Genomic DNA, 21,561 nt, shown 5'->3' with positions numbered 1-21,561 from the left:
CTATATGTGGATAAACATCAAAAATGGAACAAGAACTATTAAAAAAAAAAGGAAGAAACAAAGAACCAGTGGTACAATCTCTCCATGAATGAAGTAGCTTGGAAACTCTAGCTGGGGATTTCCAGTTATTAGAACAACTGGGTCCTGGAAAAATTTTCTGATGGAAACAGTGGAAAAAAAGACTGCAGACCAGACCTTAACTGACTGTAGTAACTAAGTAAGTTCACTAAAGGGACAAAGTAGTATCTACAAGACAAGAGGCTGGAACCAGTGACCTGCAAGGTCCCAGAAGGTGGAATCATAGAGTCATGGAGGTTGGAAAATACCTCCAAGACCATCAAGTCTATCTGTTAATATTGCCAAGTCCACCACTAAACTAAATGCCACATATACAAGCCTTTTGAATACCTCCAGGTCTGTGACTCAGCTTCCCTGGGCAGCTTCAAGTGCTCCATAAAACTTTCTGTGAAAAATGTTTTTATAATAGCCAATCTAAATCTTCCCTGCACAACTCGAGGCCATTTCCTCTTGTCCTGTTGCTTGTTACTTGGGAGGAGAGGGTGACTCTCACTTTTTTACACCCTCCTCTCAGGCAGCTGTAGAGAACAATAAGGTGCCTCTGAGATTCCTTTTGTCCAGGCTAAACATCCCCAGCTCCCTCAGCCACTCCTCACAGCACTTGTGCTCCAGACCCTTCATTAGCTCTGTTGCCCTTCTCTGGACTCACTCCAGCACCTCAATATTTTTCTTGCAGTAAGGGGTCCAAAACTTGGAATTTGAGGTGCAGTCTCACCAGTTCTGAGTACAGGGGGATGATCAGTGTCCTGGTCCTGCCAACCACACTACTTCTGATACAAGCCAGGATACCACTGGCCTTCCTGGCCACCTGGGCAACTGCTGGCTCATGATCAGCTGCTGTTGACCAATACCCACAGCTCCTTTTCTGCAGGGCAGTTTTCAGCCATGCTGCCCCAGCCTGCAGCTCTGTGTGGGGTTGTTGTGATCCAGGTACAGGACCTGGCACTTCAATTTCCTGATTCTCATAGTTGGCCTTGGTACATTGACCCAGCCAGTCAGAGATCCAGAGATCCCTCTGCAGAGCCTTCCTACCTTCAAGAAGACCAACACTCCACCCAATTAAGTGTCATCTGTAAATTTACTGAGGATACACTCGATCCCCTTGTCCATATTGTTTATAGAGATACTAAACAGAACTGGCCCCAATACTGAGCCCTGGGGAGCACTACTGGTAACTGGTGACCAGCTGCATCTGACTCCATTCACCACCACTCTTTGGGCTTGGCCAGCTTCTCCATGAAAATGCTGCAGGACATGACATCAAAGGCTTTACTGAAGTCTAGGTAGATACATTCACAGCCCTTCCCTTACCACAGATCAGGCTGGACAAGCAGGACTTGCCCCTCACAGCCCACATTGACTGGACTTGATCACCTGTTAGTCCCATATGTGCCCCGCGATGGCACTGAAGATGATCTGTTCCATGACCTTCCCCAGCACCAAGGTCAGACTTGGTGCCTGTAGTTCCCTGGATCCTCCTTCCAGCCCTTCTGGTGTAACAAGGCTGGTAATGTCTTGTTTTGCAAGAGACATTCATCATTCACAGCTCAGAGCAAACCTGAAAAGGCACAGATGCAAACTTGCTGATTGTCAGCTGAGCAAACTGACTTTGAATGAGAACATTGACAGGACTGTGCACTCCACTTCGTTAATACACAAAGATGGGGCTTCATTCCTCTCATTAATGACTGCAAGAGCTGTCAATTTTCAGTCTGGCAAGTGCCCAGTGAGCTTGAGCCTATCTGAGATTTATGGAATGTACAACCTACACCTTTCCACCATGTGCTGAACTGCTGAGTTGCACATGACACACAGGAATAGCACCTATTCTTGTGAGGTTTTATCCATCAATCTTGCCTCTAGGAAACTCCCAGGTAACTTCAGATTGCCCTGAGGCCATATTCACTGTGTTTGTCACTGGTTTACAGAGGATATCCCTCATGGTGTCTGATACATTTATAAAAAATGTATTTCATGGGAACAGAGAATATCTCTTTTCCTACCTTCACTGCCCCCAGGTAAACTCTCACAGGATCTGGGACAAACCTTTAAGTTCTTCATTTATGTGATATCTGGATGTCAGATGAAGATCCAGATGTGAGTAATGCAAGTGACCTTAGAGATCCTGATATGGAGGCACTTCTACTGGAGGAGTTGCCTTCAAGTCACTTACTGGGAAGATCAGGCCACGATCTGCTGGGCAGCAAGATGCTGCAACTATGAACTCCATTTTCTCCAGGGCCAATTGTCTATTGCTTTCACAATTAGAAGAAAAGTTACATGGTTTATTTCAATTTGTTACTGTCTCGTGCCTTTAACTGATCAGTTATGTGGGTATAGACTGCAGTGGCTATCTGAAAACTCCTGAGATTGCAAAGAGCAAAAACTCAGGTGCCAGCTGGATCCCAGTATGACTCCAAATCAACTCTTACAACCATCAAAACCTCTCCAGACAGCTGATAGTGATTTACTTTGAGAGAATGGAGATGGAGGCAAGTGTCTGACCTCCACACACACTTGAGTCACTTGAGGTCCCACATAAGATGAAAAGTTCTTTAGTGCAGTATCAGGAAGCTCTGAAAGAAAATGTGTCTCCACCTGAGGACAGAATTTGAAGTGTGTTGATCTGATTTTTCATATTTGAAGGGGTTCCACCTGTCAGTACTTGATCCAAAGAAGCTACTATAGTAACAAGTGCCCAGTAATAAAGGTAATCACGTATTTGGAAGTAAATATCAGGTTGTCCTATGAGAACTGCTGTCCTACAAGAACACTGTCCTACGAGAATTACATATTTGGAAGTAAACATCAGGTTGTCCTGTGAGAACTCCTTTACTCTATTGAGCATTACTGTAGGATATGAGACTGCAGAATCAACAGTTATGCCCCCATTTCCCAACTGATAACTTATCTATGTAATGCATAAATTCACATTTCTCTGACACATCTTCATGGGAATTACAAGACTATTTCAGGAACTAGCACTTTAAAATATGCATTAATTTCATTAGTACAGCTAAGGTTTTATAATTGCTTTAAAGATAAATTACATTCTGGAACAGTTTATAAGTAACTGTTTAGCTAACAAAAAAACCCTTAAGTTTAGAAAGTTATTTCTCTCAAAGTAAATGTTATCCTTGTGTTTTAAAGCTATTAATAAAATGAGTTTAACATACTTACTCTTTATAGAACAGATACTATGTTTGACTACTCAAGAAATAAAATTACTATATCACACATTGACTCATACTGCTCTTATGAGAAGGGACAGTTAAAATCAAATGAAAATTTTGAATCTCAAATTTTAAAGTGTTTCACCTAGAATAAATACTACTGCATTAAGAAAAGAAGGATTTCTGTGGAAGAGTATTACTATATGTAAAAGAGTATAAAGAAGGGTATTACTAATATAGCTACAAAAAACATACAAAACCTTTTGATATATGAAATTTGCTGTTATTTTTCAATGTGCAAAAATCAGGCTAAATTGAGTCTGAAAATTGTAATTCTGTTTAACACAGTTTTTATAGAAAATTTTAAAAATAGAGGAATTTAAAAAAATGTCGCTGATATTCTGTTAACAGCTAGTAGACAGTTTGCTAGACCTCAGAGAGCAAAGAATGAAATTATAATTGGATGACGTAAAAGATAGACCCAACCAAGAAATTAACCCCTGATAAAAACATACATTTGCAAAACCTAGCCAAGAGCTAGAATGAATTATTTTACTAGGTTAAAAAAGAATTAATATTTGCTCTACGTTCATTTTAACATATATACAAACATTAACAATCCCAAGGCTGCCTATTAGTTCACAAATGGCATATTTAGAGTATTTATGATATTATACCCCATGTTGGGACATCCCATTACAGAGTCACGGTGGTAAGCTCCATACTTAAGGTGGATTCTGCAACACATTGCATCTTTCCAGTTATTCTCCTGCAGTATGATTACTTTGGGGCAAGAATTTACCACTTGGTTTCCGCCCACTGGGGAATCTCTTTGGAAGCTGTCAAACTGATTTAAGCAGCTGTGGAATAATTTACTGGGTCTTGAGTTTTATTAAAGGAGAACAGGAGGCGTTGAGAGCTTTTGGTGTTTTATGCCACAAGAATGTTTGGCTTAGTAACTGTCCACTTTCTCTTTGACTTTCCCCTTGCCTCCCACAAGGATCGTATTTGACTGCCATTAGAATGTAACCATTGGTAAGTGCATCTTTCCCAAGATGTATGCCTAACACAGCCCTTAAAAATGTACGTGGTCCTGGGATGAGAGAAGATGCCAAAACAACAGAGCCCAAATCAACATGAGGTGCATATAAACAAAAACAGTGTTTAAATACAAAAAAATGCTTCAACTGATACATTTCTAGATTCCCAAAAGTCTAATGAGGAAATGTTAAGCAGCATTATCCTTCTACAGATGAAAGAACTGAGACAGAAAAGCAGAATATGGCAAAGACAAAAGATATCTCAAAATCTGGTGTTATAATTCCTAATCAAATATTCCTCCTGTGAGACCTCATTGCTTACTACAAATAAACTATTTCCTTCCTAAATTTCAGTTGTTAAAATAACTTCTGAACTTCTCTGCAAAAAAGGGATGCTGTGACTCCAACACTTCCCCCACGAAACACTGGAAGGATTAATTAAGGTTTGTGAAGCACTGAAAGTGTAGGGGAAACCCCCAGGAGGCAGTCCCTATTTCCATATTCTGACCAGGACTTGAAAGGCATGCAATAAATACAGCCTGGGGCACAGAACAAGCAATACGAATAAAATAAAATATTGAACAGCTGTTTGTTAAGTGAATACAGTTCATCCCACACGCCAAATTTTTTTTCTGCCTTAGGCTGCAGGGAGTGGGAGGCTGAAACAAAATGTTACTTTGAAGGGTTAAATAGTGAAAAAGTTATAGAAAATTGGAACTGTTTCTTACAAATGAAAATATTAAGACAACCTTTACAAGCAGAACTGCAAGCCCCACTCATTATTATATTAGAAATACAACTGGTTAGATAGCACAAAAAGTCTGTTTTACCAGGTTAACTTCTGTGTGGAGATGCAGTGCCTTTTGGCTTATCAAAGCTATGTGGATACCACCAAACTTATACAAAGCCCTGATTTTATAAAGAGGGCTGAGAAGAAAAGATTACATAGCTCTTACAAAACTTGGAATATCCCAAATACTACAGTAAGCAAAGATGGTGAGATCTCCTGGAAGTGAACCTCAAAGGAGCCCAGCTCACCCAGAGCAGCTTTCCTCCCCAGCTCCGTGCTGCCCACCCAAAGCAGGCAGCACGGAGCTGCCGGTGGGAGTGAGTCAGAACTCACCCACCCAGCCCGTACGGCTCGCTGCGCGCAGGGCGCCGGCTTCTGCCTCCGCCTGCAAACTGACAAGAGTTCATTTGCTGTTCAGCATCACAAAGTGGAATACCTCAAAATAAAGAGAGCCTGTGTTCTGACTGGAAAAATGAAAGGAAAGCAGCGCAGTCGCTGTGCACGGTGTGATGGAGCCTCACTCTTCTACCACAACTTCTTCTGGTATTGCGGGGAAGGAGAAAAGAATTGTCTGAAAACAACGATACAGAGAGCAAGGAAGGAAAAACAGGAACTGTGGTAATCAGAAGGAGCTGCATTCCCACTGTAAACATAAATATTATTTTCTAACATTTCTTATTTTCCTTTCCAGAAATTGCTCTGTAATATCACTTTTCCCCCTCCAGATTATTTTTCTCCCTTTACAAAAATAAAGATTTCCCTAAGACTGGTATTCAGGACTGACAGCCATTAACTCCAGTATCTGTTTTTAGAATGCACTTGAGAAAACTGTGATTTTCTCAAACCACCAGGAAAAAAAATCAAGTCAATTTTAGCAATTACAGCAGTCAAATATATTTAATTATAATTTCTTGTTGTTAAGTGAATAAACAAAAAATACTGGGGCAAAAAACCACATTAGAAGAAAAAACAACAAAAAGGAGCATTAGGAAATCAACCCAGTATTTGATGTCTCCTCTTTTTTTGCTACTGAAAGCCACATGGCACACAGTATTTTTAACTGAGGAGTCTTGTTTCAAATATATGCTGAGGAATCTTATTTCAAACATATACTAAATAAGGAGAGGAGTATTAAAACAGGCAGTCCCTTACTCTAATTTTATCCATCTCCCTCCTCTTCTTTCCTTGATGCAGTGAAACTTTAACACCAGACCCTGTCTCTCTCATCTCTCTCTCTCGTTTTTGTAAACAGTGATCAACATTTTCCTAAATGACCCCTGAAACGACCTACTTCGAAACTACTCATTAGTAACAGCCACGTTTGCAATATTAACCTGGATGTGGCTGTTTATTAAGATCTTTTAAGGGGGTTAGAATGAAGACACACTGCTGGTGTACAGGGAGCACAGAAGGGGTAATTTAAAACCCATGTTTTTCCTCCCCCTCGCCGAAAACATGCCCAACATTGTGCAGCTGTGCTGCCAGCTTCATCACTCCCTCCATCTCCACTCTTGCTAATTAAAAGGTTGATCACAGAACAATGCTCTTCTCATTAATTTCAGCTTTCTGATTGGGCAGGATTCCCACTCGCTCCGCCTGATCTTTTCCACACTGCTGAAGTTAATGTGACAGGAGCCCGAAGATGGATTACCCGCTGCCATATTGCCCATCACCTCCAATCAGCAGCTATCGGGGTAAACTGATTGTTCTAATTTGCTCTCATTATTTTTACAATATCAGGAGAAAATAACGCACACAGCTCACTGTCAAAGCCGTGAAAATCAGCCATTAGTTAAACCCAGACACTGAGTGGCTTTATTAGAAGCACTGCAGTTTATTGATTCAGCTTCGGTAAACTAAGATAATACCTGTCCCCTTTAAACACACTTTTTAAGGTGCACTTATGTAGCAAGAAAATATTTATTAGGATAGTTTTGGAAATGCTCGCTGTCTCAGCCTGTTATCTTGATACGCTGGCAGACAACAAAGATTAAGAACAATGGAAGCTTGACTTCCACATAAAGAAGGGCAAAATATGCAGCATTATCTGCACGGCAGCCTGCGCGCACGTCTCAGCTACTCTTCTACAGTTTAAATAAAAATCATCTCAGGACTAGTATGGCAGGTGAATATGTAAATACACCCCATAATCACACAAAATACAGTACTACCATAAAGGCAGACATGGTACAGGCATGATTGTATGAGCTGTATGTACAAGGTCAGTGATTTAGTATTGGGTTTAGTTTTCTGTAGGGTTTTTTTTGGCTAAGCAAAGGAACCTGCATAGCCCAGCATCAAAACACAGGGTCTGAGAGAAGAAGGTCCAAATAAGAGAAACTCTTTTGTATGGCTGGGAACTACTTTTTATCCTATGCAAAGGCGTTATGCAGCCACAATTTGGGAACACATTCAGAAATGTCACTCCACACTAAAGCCTCACAGGATCCCAGAGCTAAGAAATGAATAAAGTATTGTTAGCAGTATGAAGTCAGGAAATTTTACACCACAGCACTGTTTAAAAAACACTGAAAATTCTGGACCTCTCACTGTCCCTATGCTGTATATAAAGGGTGCTACATTATTTTGCTTGCTGCCTATCTGCATCTTAGCAAAGGGAAATGCTAAATAATGGGATTAACAGAAATATGATACCTTAAATCTTGCTAAACATAAACCCTTAACTGGTGTCTACGATGCTCTAACTGGCAATGTACTCCAAGAGTGACAGGCAGAGCACAGCAGACTGATTTTACTTTTAAATAATATCTAAATTAGATTAGTTCTTTGTGTAGATCTGCATGAACCAGAGGGGACATTCATCATTGTGCCAAAAAAGTTAAATTCACTGGGGTACACTCAAAGTGAATGGTTCTAGACCTACGTTTTATCTCTCAGATGCATCATCAAGATGCTGTGCCAATATGCATGAAGCCAGCTAGGAGCTGCAAGAAAGACAACGGGAGAGTAACTGGATAGTAGAAAAGGTTTAATTTTTTCCTTTGTCGATTATGAATTGCTTGGGACAGCATCTGTGGTTTCTCTGTCTTGTAAGCACAGAGCATCCTTTTCAAGATTTGAGCTTCTTTTTAAATATTTAAATGGCTTAAATATGAAGAAGGGTATTCTCCTCCCCCCGCCTCCAAAACAGAGGTAATTCTAGTTCCCCCTCCTCCCTCTGATGTAATTTAAAATACTACAATTTTCATTACTGCTTTTTAATATTTTTAAATCCTCATCAGCTATGGCCATGCATTTGGGGTTTGGTTTTTCCTCCCTCTTAGAAAAGCCACCTCCTAGCTTTGTTTGGCATCTCTTTTGACCCTTGCTAATGGAGATCTCTTGGAGGGGCGTGCCATGCTTTTCCTCTTAAAATTCCTGCACTGAAAGACTGCACCACACCACACTCCACAAAACGTGCTGATGGCACAAATTACAAGCCCCCAGCCGAACACTCCAGCCCCCACCATTCGGGCAGATTTATGTGGGCTCTTGCCGACGTTATTACAAGTCAGAGTTTATTGGGAAATTGTTACATTATGCGGAGTGTCTAACAAATTGCTTATGCTGCTATAATTGGATTACAACAGCCGCTTGCTCCCACCGGTAAGATTAGGCAAGTAGGACTCCTGCCGATCTCTGAGCGTTAGCAGTAATTTTATTTGCCTTGCCTCTCTCTTTCCTAACAACATGCCTCTTTCCCTGCCAGCTGTCTGCTGAAAAGGCACAGGCTTGTTCCTTGGCCCTAACAATGCAATTACAGCCCTGCAGATCGCACTGTTTGTGCATTAAGTACAGAGCCAAAACGAGGCGAATTGATCGTTTGACTTTTGGAGGAGCCATGTGATCTCTGCGTGCGGGTGATCCGGCATGCACCACTGGGCAGTGCTGCAGTGCGCGCCTCGCCATGAACCCGCTCCTCGCTGCCTCCCTCCCCTGCCCGCTCCCAAAAGCCAAGATGTTGGAGCCCAGCCCACCTTAATCCCCGTCACGCTACCAAAACAGCCTCATTTTTGGGTGCTCTCTTGCTAGGCTCAACTCAGAACTCACTCTGCCTTCTGAAATGTGATACTTGGCCACATCAGTGGCTTCCCTGCAGTGGGCTACACTAGGAAACTGCTATTACAGCATTTCATACCACAAGCTTTAGCAGAAGAATTGGACATATTTTCAAACAACTTTTTTAATTCTTGTATTTGAAAAATACTAAAAATACATCTAATGTCATGTATTCTGTACCATCTGAGGGTGCTGTCACTGCAGCACTCTTAAAAAGCAATGCTTCCCATGTCTGCCACCATTTATCACCAAAGCCACCTATGACTTGGATCCCAAACTGTCTCACATTTCCAGCATGAAGGATCCTAAAGTACTTTGTAAATGCAAGTCCAGTTTGGTTGTAACACTTATCCTGGCAAACACTTCTTAGAAGCTTGATGTGACAGATCTGGAATGAAGACCTCAAGGCTGTAATTCTTTATGCAGAGTACCCATCACCAAAACAGCAAACACAGCAAGGAACAACAGCATGTGTTCCTACACATAATACATTCGCAGAGGAATTTTGACTAAGGATGCCAGGTCAAGTTCTACATTTTACAAGACTTCTATTACAGCTTCACTGTCTGTACACTGAGGATTCCAAGATGGTTTCATTTAGAAGAGACCCCTGCAGTTGTCCAGCTCAGCCTCCTGCTCAAAGCAAGGCGCTGTATGAAGTCAGATCAAGGAACTCATGGTTTCATTTAGCCTGGTCTTGTAAACCTCCAAGGATGGAGGCTGCAGACCCTCCGCAAGTAACTCGCTCCAGCTTGACTGCCATCACCACAAGAAAACTCTTCCTTGACACCCCTCAAACATGAGATGAAGTTTCTAACATCTGTGGGGGGACCTTCTAGTATTTACTGAACTCAATCCGAAATGTAATGCAATTTGCTTTATCAAGATTCCAAACCATGGAGTCCAAAATGTAGAAACATCTCCATTGAGTTGACCAAACTTTGAAAATGATTCTTCATATCAAGATTTTGCCTCTCCCCTGCCTGACCATCCTTACCGCAGAGCTGTGAGAACTGATCTCCATAATATGCTTAAGAGACCCTCAGCTACAAAGCAATGTATGAGTTAGCTTTTATATTGCTATTTCTTCAAAGTCTCTGTTGCATTAAAAAAAACCCCAAGTGTAATTCTTTTTTAATTTGTGGTTTCATTGACATGGGTGGTAAGAGAAGCAGAAATGACAACCACTCCACAATGTTTGCGTAACTGAAGACTAAAGAAGCCTGTTTACACATAGTTTAACACTCAAAAGAAACTCTGAACAGCTGAAATGCCTTATAAATAGCTCAGACCCAGAGGAAGTGCAAACGTCTGCATTGTGAATTGTAGATCTTAATTACAGACAATGGCTGGTACAGCAAGTAGCACAGAAAAAAAAAGTGAAACAGTTGCACTGTTCATGGTTGGCAATAATTCTTCAGGAAAATATTTACTATCAATCAGTTATGAGAAAAGGGACTCTGTGCTCATAAAACAGCACGTTGCTTCTCATACCAGGACCATTTTGCTTCAGCATAATCTGAATTTAAACAGCTTGTTTCCTGCGGATATAATTTTGGAAATAAATAAAACAAGTCTATCAAAATCTGGAGAATGTGTATGGTGGGGTGGAGTGGGGGGAGCAGGAATATCACATTTCTTTCTCCATCATTTGCAAAGAGGTTATTAGACCAAGATGAAGCTAAAGCATAAAGATTGTCTTGACCTAAAAAAAGAGAGATGAACTAGCAAGGAAGATAAAAGCAGTCATATTTGTGACAGGAAAATCATCATTAGGGCAAGGCTTTTAGATAAAACTCCGATGCCATTTTCTACTTCTGCTGTCTGAGAATTCCCTTTCAAAGCACCTTTTGCATGTTAAGTACTCCCAGCAATATCCCTACAATGCCTGCCATTCACACAATTCTCATTACAGAGAGAATACCTCCAACAGAAGGGTAAAATGACATGCTTACATCTCTATCAGCCAGTGGCTCAGGTGGTGTTTATCCAGTTTGCAACAACCTCAGACACTGCTGTCCATCCCAGGGAAAGGTATATCCAAGACACAGTAGAGGACACTTTATTGAGGGATTTGGGGCTGGAAGCACATCCACTGACAGTCCCTCTGCATCATTATAGAGAAACTTTCATACTTTCTTCTTAAAACAGCAGAACAAATATCTCAAAACTGAAAGTTGCTAGTCAAATAATATTTGTTCATGATTAAATTGCTCTAATTTCAATCTCAGGGACTGGAAAGGCTTCAAAAACATTAGAAAACTATGCATTATCTGAAGATGCACTGACTCAGTGGTATATCACAGCAGAACTCTGAGCTGGTAGTGCTATTCATGCAAAGTAAATGCAGACACACACACTGGAAAAAAAGAGCCATCAATCTGTGACATAAAGGGACTTGAGAGTACAAGAGGGACATCTTCAGATCAATTTGTCCTACTGCCAACTGGAACATCCAGCCTGGAACCCTAAACGCTTCTTTATTAAAGAGTGCTTGTGGCTGCTCCTTTAAATTCATATAAAAATTCCAGACTTAATGTTGTTATTGTGCAGACAATGTTTGTTCTAAAAATTCAAAAGTAGTGATGCAGAAAGAACTGACAACGGAAAGAAGATTTCAATTACCAGCTACTTCCACCACTCCTTGCTTTAGCTGAATCACCCTAGAGTGTAAATGTGTAGCTATAGCTAAATAATAAGATGCATCTTTGAAAGGAAATTTCACATAGCATGCTGGAAGTGCCAAGGCCTGTTCTGTGTTACCAAAATTAAGCACATTAGAGCTCTGTCCCACCTTTAGAAGTATGATGAACTGCAAAGATTCCCTGAAAGACAGAAAATGCTTAAAAGACCCTGAGAAGTCCCTTAGTTTGCCAGGACCTTAAAAAAACAAGGTAGGACCAGTTATGTGAGTAGCAAGCAGTGCTTAGTCTGAAACAAAAGTCTGATTTTTCAAGGGTGGTATGCATGACAATATTTTTCTTCTTCCAATTTTACTTAGATCATGGCAGAGTCAGAGAACTTCTCCCAGCTGCTGCTGCTGAGTCCAGAACTAAGAAGAAACCTGGGGGTGCTGCATGCCATTTTGAAGGTGTCTCATGAGTGCTCTCTTGCAGGGATGCCATAGGGTGCCTGTCTCTGGCACAAGTAGGAAAGAATTCAAAGTGCAAAATGAACCTGAGAACGATCCTTTGTACAGGAGATACAGCTGAACTGGAACCAACTGCAGGAGTTTACAAACAGTAAGACCTATCTAATGAATGGAGGAAATGGGTATTGACTGAAGAACTCTGAGATCAGCTATACATCAATCTCCTGCTGGGAAAGGAAAAAGCACTTGGAATCAAAAGGGTATTTCTAGGACCCAGGGTAATGCAAAATCTAACAAACTTGAAGCAAACAGCAAAACTCAGACCTAACACACCACATAAAGGTGTGCAAAGGCAAGACCTCTGTTGAAAACAGGACTGTACACAATCCATCCAAGCAAATACTCAGCCAAGGAGACTGGAGATACACCAGAGCATCCCCCACCACACATCAAACAGAAAGTGTGAAGGTCACCACAGAAAGGTTTCCTGGGTACAGAACAGAAGAGAAACTTGTTTGCACACCCAGGAGCATCAAAAGAATCCTAGTGACATACCAGATGCCAGGGGACTTTTCACTATGTCCCTCTCTAATTGAGGATGAAGCACACACCAACACCATTATCTGCCTGAAGATACTGGCTTACAAAATATGGAACAAACAATAGGAACAGATGCTCATTTGGCCAGATTTCAATAAGCCTCATTAAAATCAAACACCCTGTCCTTGGAGCCCAGGTTCATGCTACATTTCTACCTTATTTAAACACCTAGCACCAATTCCTGAGGAAGTTGTCCACTTGTGGTTGCACACCAGTAGAATCATTAAAAGAAACCCTCTTGCAGAGATTTTTTGATATCTAAAGAAACAAAAAGAAGGAGTTTCTATATATACGCCTGTGTGTGTATACACACATGAAAACACACAATTAGAGACTGCATTTCCTTTTAAAAGACATTAGCTTGAATATACATCAGATTTGTTGACCACTAAAAGGCAATGGGCAGAAAGATGCCAAAAAATAACAGAAAAACTCTGGCACATGCAAGAGAAATGATGTCACAGATCACACATATGAAATCTATGTATCACAATGTATAATTTTTAATTTAAGATCCCAGCTATTCAGTCAAACATGCACATACTTGAAACAATTTCTAATGCTCCTTGTTCGTTTTTACCCAAACAAGTCCGAGTCCTATCAATGGAGTTTCAGAGGAAAAATACCAGAAAAGAAGGGCTAAGAATAAGACACAAAGATTGATAAGAATATTATATTCTAGCTTTATTTTAAAATGTGTGAATATAGCCAGTTAATTCATAGGTTTGCAAAAGGCACTGAGCACCTGGCTGCAGAGTCAGCATGACACTGTACGCCAAACCAGACAGACAAGGTCTCCTAACAAACACGAACTTCCTTGACTGATCAAAATACTGTGGCCCTATGCTGCTTCCCACACCTGAATATGTGTATCTGGTTTTTCTCTCTTTTATTTTAGGAAAATGCCAGTTGTTAGGTTGGTAGTTTACACTGGATGTCCTGCACAGAAGCACTTGTTCACATGAGAGTTTAACAAATGGGCAGCGCTCCAGTCTGAGAGAAGATACCCCAATATTGATACGTGTGGCCTCAAGGGAACTGCATTTCATTCTTTGAACAAACTTCTAGAAATGTCAAGCACACAATCAGCAAATGCCATTAATACAGTCTTAACAGAACACAATTATCTTTTCTGCAAATAGGTGCAGAATCAGAAATTTAGTTTCAGAAAAACCATTGCATCTTGCAGACTGACTGACACATCTGACAAGCAGCTGATAATGCAGACAGTGGATTCCAGTCAGGGCTGATACTGCACTGCAGAATCAGAAAAAATAAATAATGATTTCCAAAGTAACCCTTCCTGTGTTTCAATGCAAGTTCAAAAAAAAAAAAAATAAAAAAAAATGGAACCCTGTAGATTTGGAAAAGTGCTGCAGACAATGAAAACTGCAGCACCTTCCAGTATTCACCTCCCTGACAAAACACTCCAAAGTCCACGGCTGGAAAATACATCAATCATGGAGGATAAAACTTGCTGTGTGCATGTGGTGGGAGAAGGCCTCTGGACCCCCTAAATCCCATTTAAGCCCTTCAGCTAGGAAACATTTAAGAGTTGTGCCATTTGCCTATGCCATCACTGAACCATCTGCATGTAGATAGTTGGATTTAGAAATGCTTTGAAACTTCTGGAATTTGAAAGACAAGCTTTCTTAAAACCAACTTCATTTGGTTTGTAGATAGGCAAAAGGAAGGAGTACAAGAGCCAGGCAAGCAAGTACTAGAGGAATTATATCCCCAGAAAAGTCCTTATTTTTTTTTTTTAGAGATAGATGGATAGATAGATAGATAGATAGATAGATAGATAGATAGATAGATAGATAGATAGATAGATAGATAGATAGATGCACAAATATACACATGTATGTGCATGTATGTATGCATATATATATGTTTATATATGGTTTTCCATACCTATATGATGGCAGACTGTCCAAGAGTATATATACACATATACTGCCCTACAGAATATAGAGACATGATACTTCAAAAACATACACTTTTTTATTTCCAAGATGAAGTCTCAAACTCATCCTCAACAGCATGAAACAACGTTTTGATGTTCCTGCCTTAAGCCCTACCCACACCTCTCACCACAAACCTGCTGAAAACATAACTTTTGGAGAGCATACTAGTTAGGACATGAAGCTGTTAAAGTATGTGATTTTATTTAAAAGAGGCACCACCTAAATTAGCAGTACTTCTTGTGCACTCTTGCTCCTTAGTGAGGCAATCAGGTCAAACAGGACACCGTAGAGCAGATGGGGTTGAATGGGTTTACTCCCTGAGCTTGCTGCGAGCTGCTTTATGGCATTGGAACAATGCTCTGTGATGAGACAAGTCAGCCAGAGTTGCTCTCCTTGAAGAGTTTCACCTAGTCTGCATCATAAAGCACCTTAGGAAGTGTGCAAGTGTGCAAGACCTGTCATGTTAAGAAGGGAAATGCTGGTATCAAACTTTGTACCAGGACTGGTAGCTTCTCTCAGAAGTGCTTCTCCAGTGGAAGGTAACTGGCATGTCAAGCACAGTTTATGAGAGCTAAGCCACCTGCAAGCACCATTACAAACTTCTATGGTAGCCAATTCCCTGACAAGAGTCAAAAGTAATGGGACATCCAAATTTCACCAGCAAAAAACCCCATCAAAGATTTAGCTGGGAAATTATCTTAAAGGTCAGTACAAAAGTGGCCCCTGAAGGGACAAGGCACCTTTAACAACCAATCAAAGTATGAAAGAAATGGACTTCAAGAAGATCAAGGAATAATAACTGAAAGAGAAAACAGGCTTTTGAGTGGTCAGGTTTGTGGTGACAGAGGAGCAACAAAATGCCAGCTGGTTTCAGTAACAGATGGCTGCATGCACTGATCTGTCCTGCATGCCCATTCTAAACTTCCTTTCAGTGGAAATACAAAGCTTGCACAAGACTAAATGCATCTTTCATGCAGCCTTTGCACACATCATCATGGTTCAAATATCCTCCGTTCACAAACAGACCAAGCTGTACATTGTTTTACTCTAGTTATGCTGAATTCTAAGAAAAGAGGGTGGCTAATGGCACCTCATCTTTTCCAATCACATCTACCTTAATTGTCAAGAAATTACTTTTCTGTGACAGGTCAAAAATTCATTTTCTCACCATTCTGACAGCAATATCTCCCTTGTCCCTTACCTTTAAGTACAGTGTTCACTGTATTCTAATTGAAAAGTCTTTTTGCACCTCCCTTCTGGTAGCTAAGAAAGGGAATCATGATACACAGAGCTCTCATGCGGCATTTCTAATATATATCTAGACATTTGTCATTTGAAGTTGCCACAGCTAATTACATGGCTGGCATAGGTCATCCCACTGGAAAAGCCTATTACTTGTATGGCAGAATGAACCCTTCAATCCCACATAGCTCAGAACTCAAGTAATCATTTCCAGCAGAGAAAAACAGCAAAAGAGTATCCTACACTGAAGGACAGAAAAGCCTACCCAAAATACTTACTCTTTTTTAAAATATTTTTTCCTAAGGGTAATATTTAACAAGAACTTTTTGTTGACTAACAATGAACAATTTACTAAAAATCCCTCAAAACCAAAGCCATTCTCTTACTTACTTTGGCCACACAATTTTCAGTCTTCATAGCAGTGCTTCCTAGACATACTGTTTCCTGGTTTAAGCACAGTCTGGCACAGCTGTTGTAGGTCTGCAGAAAGATTAAAATGGTTATGAATAGAAGAACACAATTTTCTTTCAGGCACCACATTTTTGGCACAGGAACCTACACTAACTCTACAACTCTACAACATTTCCTTTTTCTAAGATGTAAATGTTTCAAAGCAAAATAAACTAGTTTATAGCAAAAATCTATGTTCAGGGCATGCATGTTCTCTGAGAAGCCATGTACAATTTTACAGTATGGAAATATAAAGATTTTTCTTCACTGTTCCTTTGAAAATGGGAAAAAAATCTCATCTCAGTTTTCGTTCTTTCACAAAATGCTGCATGATGGAATAATTAAAGCCAGGTGATTTCTACACACTGGTTATCAGAGAATACATCAAATGTGAATAAATACCCGACTTCATCAGAATATAAAATGTAAAATACACAGGACACAAGGAAGGTTATAATCAGAAGGGAGCAAATGCAGATCACATTTCATTGTTGTATTTAATCTTCTCAGTTATGTAAAGCTTTCTAAATTTTTTTAAAGTAGAATGTCTTTTTTCTTTAATGCTGTCTTGCCCAGGTGACCCCCAGTTGGGGCTGCAGACTTCTGAGTCTTTGCATCACTCCTAGTCTCTCACCCTTTTAAGGGAAGTGTGAAAAATACTTACAAAGCGGGCTTAAAATAATTTGGTTGACTTGGCTGCTTAAACTAGTATGCCTGAAGAACTCATGAGCTTCTAACTGAGGCTCTTCTCCTCACCCCCAGCACCTTTGCATCTAAGAGCTTCAGTGTGGGATTAATACACCAGCCACCATTTACAGAAAAATGCTCCCATGCAAAAGTGGCAGCTCAAAAGCAAGCACCAACTTGATTTGTTTCAAGAGTAGAAAGTGGACCACAGAGAAGATGCTGCCACCTCAAAAAGTTGTGTGGGGAAACCTCAAGAAAGATGCTGAAAAATAATGAAATTAAACTTGTTACAAAAACATTTTCAAGAGCACTAAGTAAAGCATACTAACGTTCATTATATTTTAAGATTGCCTTAATGGGAGGATGCACAAAGACTTGTAGTGAGCTGCATGTCAGTTATCTCCCTGTAATACTCACTGACAATCTCTGGAGATGGCTTTTTTAGGGCTTGCTATGATTTCCATTTGCTTGATTTGTAATGACTTCAACCCCAAACCTGCAACAGGTTACAAAACCTGTGGACAACACTGGCATATAAGGCTCCTAAACTTCTCCCTCTGCCCCAAAGCTCCATCACCAGAGCCAGATTCCCTCAGTGCCAAGAACCAAAAAACAATCTCCCTCTCTTGCCCCTCTGCCAGAGGCCTGACTCTGCAAAATGTTGTCAGCAGCAACACAAAAACTGGGAGAGGGGCACATGGCAAAGGATGTCAGAGGCAAGGATGCAAAGAGATTAAAAGGAGTTTACGTTGAACAGTAGGAGACGTGCCCACAAAGCCAGTGCTCCCAACAGCCCCCAGCTCAGGTAAGCACCAACTGACGGGCACTGAGTTGTAACATTCACCTAAGTTCTTATGATCCTCATGAAACATTCCTTACTGCACACCATGGGAAATCAGTATAGTGGCTTGGGTGGATCTGTACTGGACCAGCACAGTACAAACATTCTTGGAGAAATTAGGAAATCACAGTCCTTTCCACCTTACCTGTTTATAGAGCTCCTTTAAAGTTCACCACAAAACAGAAACAAAAGAGAGCACAGAAGCCCTATCTTCTCCATTGCTTTAGCATTCATGTTTAATTTCTCAGCTAGCTCTCTAACCAGAAAACAACCAGTGACAGACAGGAATGCAGAATATTCTGGCTCCAGCAGTTCTCCTCACATGTCACAACATTGATATCTGCTTTGACTAGCAGCCAGCAAGCAATTTCTGTCTCTAGACCCAGAAGGAGAAACTGAAAGATTCAAACACATGGATTCTTTCAAGGTGCTGCACAGATGAACAAAGTGCATCTTTCAGCAGGAGAGGCTCAGATTCAAACTGGATTAGGCCACAAGCAAACAGAAGTCTGATTGCCTCTTGCAAATATTTGCCAACATCATAAAACCATCATCCTGGTATGCATGAAACTTTCTCCTCAGAAGAAAGATCAGAATGGTATAGACTGCTATAAACTGGGGCTTGGATATAGCACCCCAACTGATAGACAAAAGTCGATACCATCTGCTTTGCACTGACATTCAGACAATACCATGCAAACTTCATTTTACAGGCATGGTATTAGTTAAATTCAACCAGATTGTGAAGGCAAAAAACCATGAAAAGTTGGTAAGATTCTTTGTTCAGTTTTCACATTTGTGTAATTTAAACCATTTATTGTAAATCTGATTTTTTTTCACTTGCAATTTAACTCCTAGAATTCCATAAGCAGTATCTCTGCACAACTTGTCTGCTACATACTTTAAGTTTTATGAGGAGGCCTGATTGAGGAAAGTTACTACTAACTCCACTTTGCAGATCAAAAGCTCAGCCACATAAACATTTACTGAAAGCAACAAGGAAGTCTGTGGCTCTGTGAATTGAACCATGAACTCAAATCTTGTCAGTCTTTTTCCTCTCAAGACAGGTATGCACAAACCTTGGTTGCATGCCAGCTTTTTAAAAGCTGGGCTTGAAACAGGCTTTCTCCACATTTACAAATGGGAAAGAGCAGACAATCCAAACACAAAATGTGAAATACTAAATGCTAAACCTACAGACATCAGCATTTTCTGAGAATGAAAGAAGTTCACTATGCACTATTCAAAAGTTAAATACATTTCAGAATGCAAATACAAATAATTATTCTAGTGAATTGCTTAATTTTGATTACTTTCACCCACACATTACATCTCCAGCAAGAGTACCAACTGAACTTCCAGCATAACTTGTTTGTCAAATCCCACAATACCAGGACTACTGACATTTGACAGAACTAGTATAGCATAAATTTAAAGAAGATAAAATGAAACACTTTTTCACACAGTTGGCAGTGAACTTCTGGTGTTTCCTGCCCCAGGACATTGTGCAGAGAAACATCATCAGAAGTGGAAAAAGGGACTAAACAAACTCATGGACAGCAGCTCCACAGATGCCTGGCACAGATATCTTCCAGACATCCCTAGTGCAACAGCAGTAGATGCTGCAGGGACAGGAGGGCAATGAAGCACCAAAAGAGGCCAGACTTCCTTGCTCCCATTCAACAGCACTTTCCACTGACAGTGCTGGAGTTGGCTATGGATGAGGTGACTCTGGGTCTGACTGACCTGGGCATTCTCATGCTATCAACACACCACTCTGCCCTTTGAAAACATGCCAAGGAACTCCTTCCCAACCTTTTCAACTACAGAAGGAGAGAAGAACATGCTTTTACAGTAAGAGCCAACTTTTACACAGTAATTTTATTACATAAGGATTTATGTATGTGCCAAATTACCAGATGACCATTTAGTCCTTCAGCAGCTCTTTGTTTCTCAGTAGAAGTAAAAGGGAAAAAGGGAAAACTAAGAAGAGCATATTTTGTGGATTCAACACATAAGGATGCATATTTGAGAATAAAAAATAAAGTACTCTTCAGTTTGACATACATTACTCTCTTTTCAAAGTTACAAAGTTCTTGTTATTTTCAAATTCTCACAGAAGAATGCCTTAATTAGCCTTGTGGAATGCATAAAGAGGGCAAAGAAGATTCACACACATGTTCTACAGTATGTTTTAAAGGGTTGAAAGCAAAACACAGAAAACCTAGTTCTCCCTTAAAGTCCAGAGGAAAAAGAGGTAATGTCACTCTACTTGACAGGTCTCAACAGAAATGTACTGCCAATGTTACAAAGAAGCTGCATCAGGCTCATGAGGCCGGGTTGTAAGAAGCTTGGAGAATATATTGTCAAGGCAGTGCTACATGGTAGTCTCCAAATGCTTTTTGGTAGTCTCCAAATGGTTTTTGCAGGCAGCAGTTACTGGCTACTGAGACACACAAAATGGCTGCTGGACACGGAGATTTGGCTCCATCTGATATTGCTCATACTCTAATCGTTATTGTGAACAGGTACGGTGAACAGACTAGTGAATTGTGAAAGCAGAATTAACGTCATATCATCAAGTAATAGTACAGAGCCCTTCATGTTAGGTGAAACATTTGATGGTGTCTGATGCTACTCAGCAACGTAAGAGTACCTCCTTCCATTTGTTCCAATGCCTATGGGAACACTGACTCACCTGGAAGAAAAGCAGGAAAATCAAAGCCAAAACTAAGCCTTAGAGAAAGATATTTCTCAAGTCCGCCTTCAAAGCTTGACCCTTTTACATATCTCATCTACTCTGCTCCAAAACTGTTCAAGTTTCTCCTCACCTTTCATCAAAATAAGAGGTTTCTTCATCAAGGAAAAGTATTCTGAAATGCTAGCCTGGTTCAACGCTACAGGCAGATAGCTTTGCGTTGGAGTGCTTTAATATGTTTTTATATTGCATATAAAGCATGCAAACATAAACCAGTTTGTTGAAAACTACCCTCTTTGTGGAAGCTGGCTATAATTCTGAACAAGTTTTCAATTTTCACACTGCTGCTAGGGTAAAACATTATAAAGAGTTTAATTTTTACAGTGGCTTCAATGACACAAGATTATCTAACAAAGTAATGGTTAATCAATAGAGGGTTTAGTTGTCAGGTGAAACATATAACACACTAAAAGGGATTGATTGCAAGACTCCTCCTTATTTACTGGAAGGTATATATTTAAAATGACACAAACTTGTTACCAAGCTGCATTCCTTTAACCTTGCAAAAGCCGTTTGAGAAGAGTGTTAAGCAGCCCTATAGCCAAACAAGCTCTAATGAAAGAAAAAAAAAGAAACCTACAAATATATGGGAGCACCAAATCATGTCAGAAGCAGGGGAACCACAAAGCTGTATTCACTCTCAGCCAAAGGCTTAAAATGCCACAGAGGCACTAGACTATGGTTCACTAAAGATAGAGCTGCATCCGATCTCATTCGGTAAGTGTCTTTGGTTACATTTTTCTTTTTAAAGAAAGTATGATCCTGCTCTTTGACACAAACACATA

The 21,561-nt window shown here is 40.3% G+C and overlaps 1 protein-coding gene across 6 annotated transcripts in view; it reads right to left on the bottom strand.

Annotated features, from left to right (window-relative positions):
• Nucleotides 1-21,561, bottom strand: part of BTRC (beta-transducin repeat containing E3 ubiquitin protein ligase) — a 115,015-nt gene that overhangs the window by 37,610 nt on the left and 55,844 nt on the right. For all 6 annotated transcript variants that reach the window (XM_063163333.1, XM_063163335.1, XM_063163336.1 and 3 more), the window contains one exon: nucleotides 16,431-16,520. In XM_063163333.1, coding sequence (XP_063019403.1) covers nucleotides 16,431-16,520 — 90 coding nt within the window. The remainder of the gene's footprint in view (nucleotides 1-16,430; nucleotides 16,521-21,561) is intronic.

The sequence above is a fragment of the Melospiza melodia genome, chromosome 9 (assembly GCF_035770615.1).
Source record: "Melospiza melodia melodia isolate bMelMel2 chromosome 9, bMelMel2.pri, whole genome shotgun sequence".
In the NCBI taxonomy this organism is placed as follows: domain Eukaryota; kingdom Metazoa; phylum Chordata; class Aves; order Passeriformes; family Passerellidae; genus Melospiza; species Melospiza melodia.
Note: the sequence above shows the minus strand (reverse complement) of the source record. Positions and strands in the feature narration are given on the sequence as shown.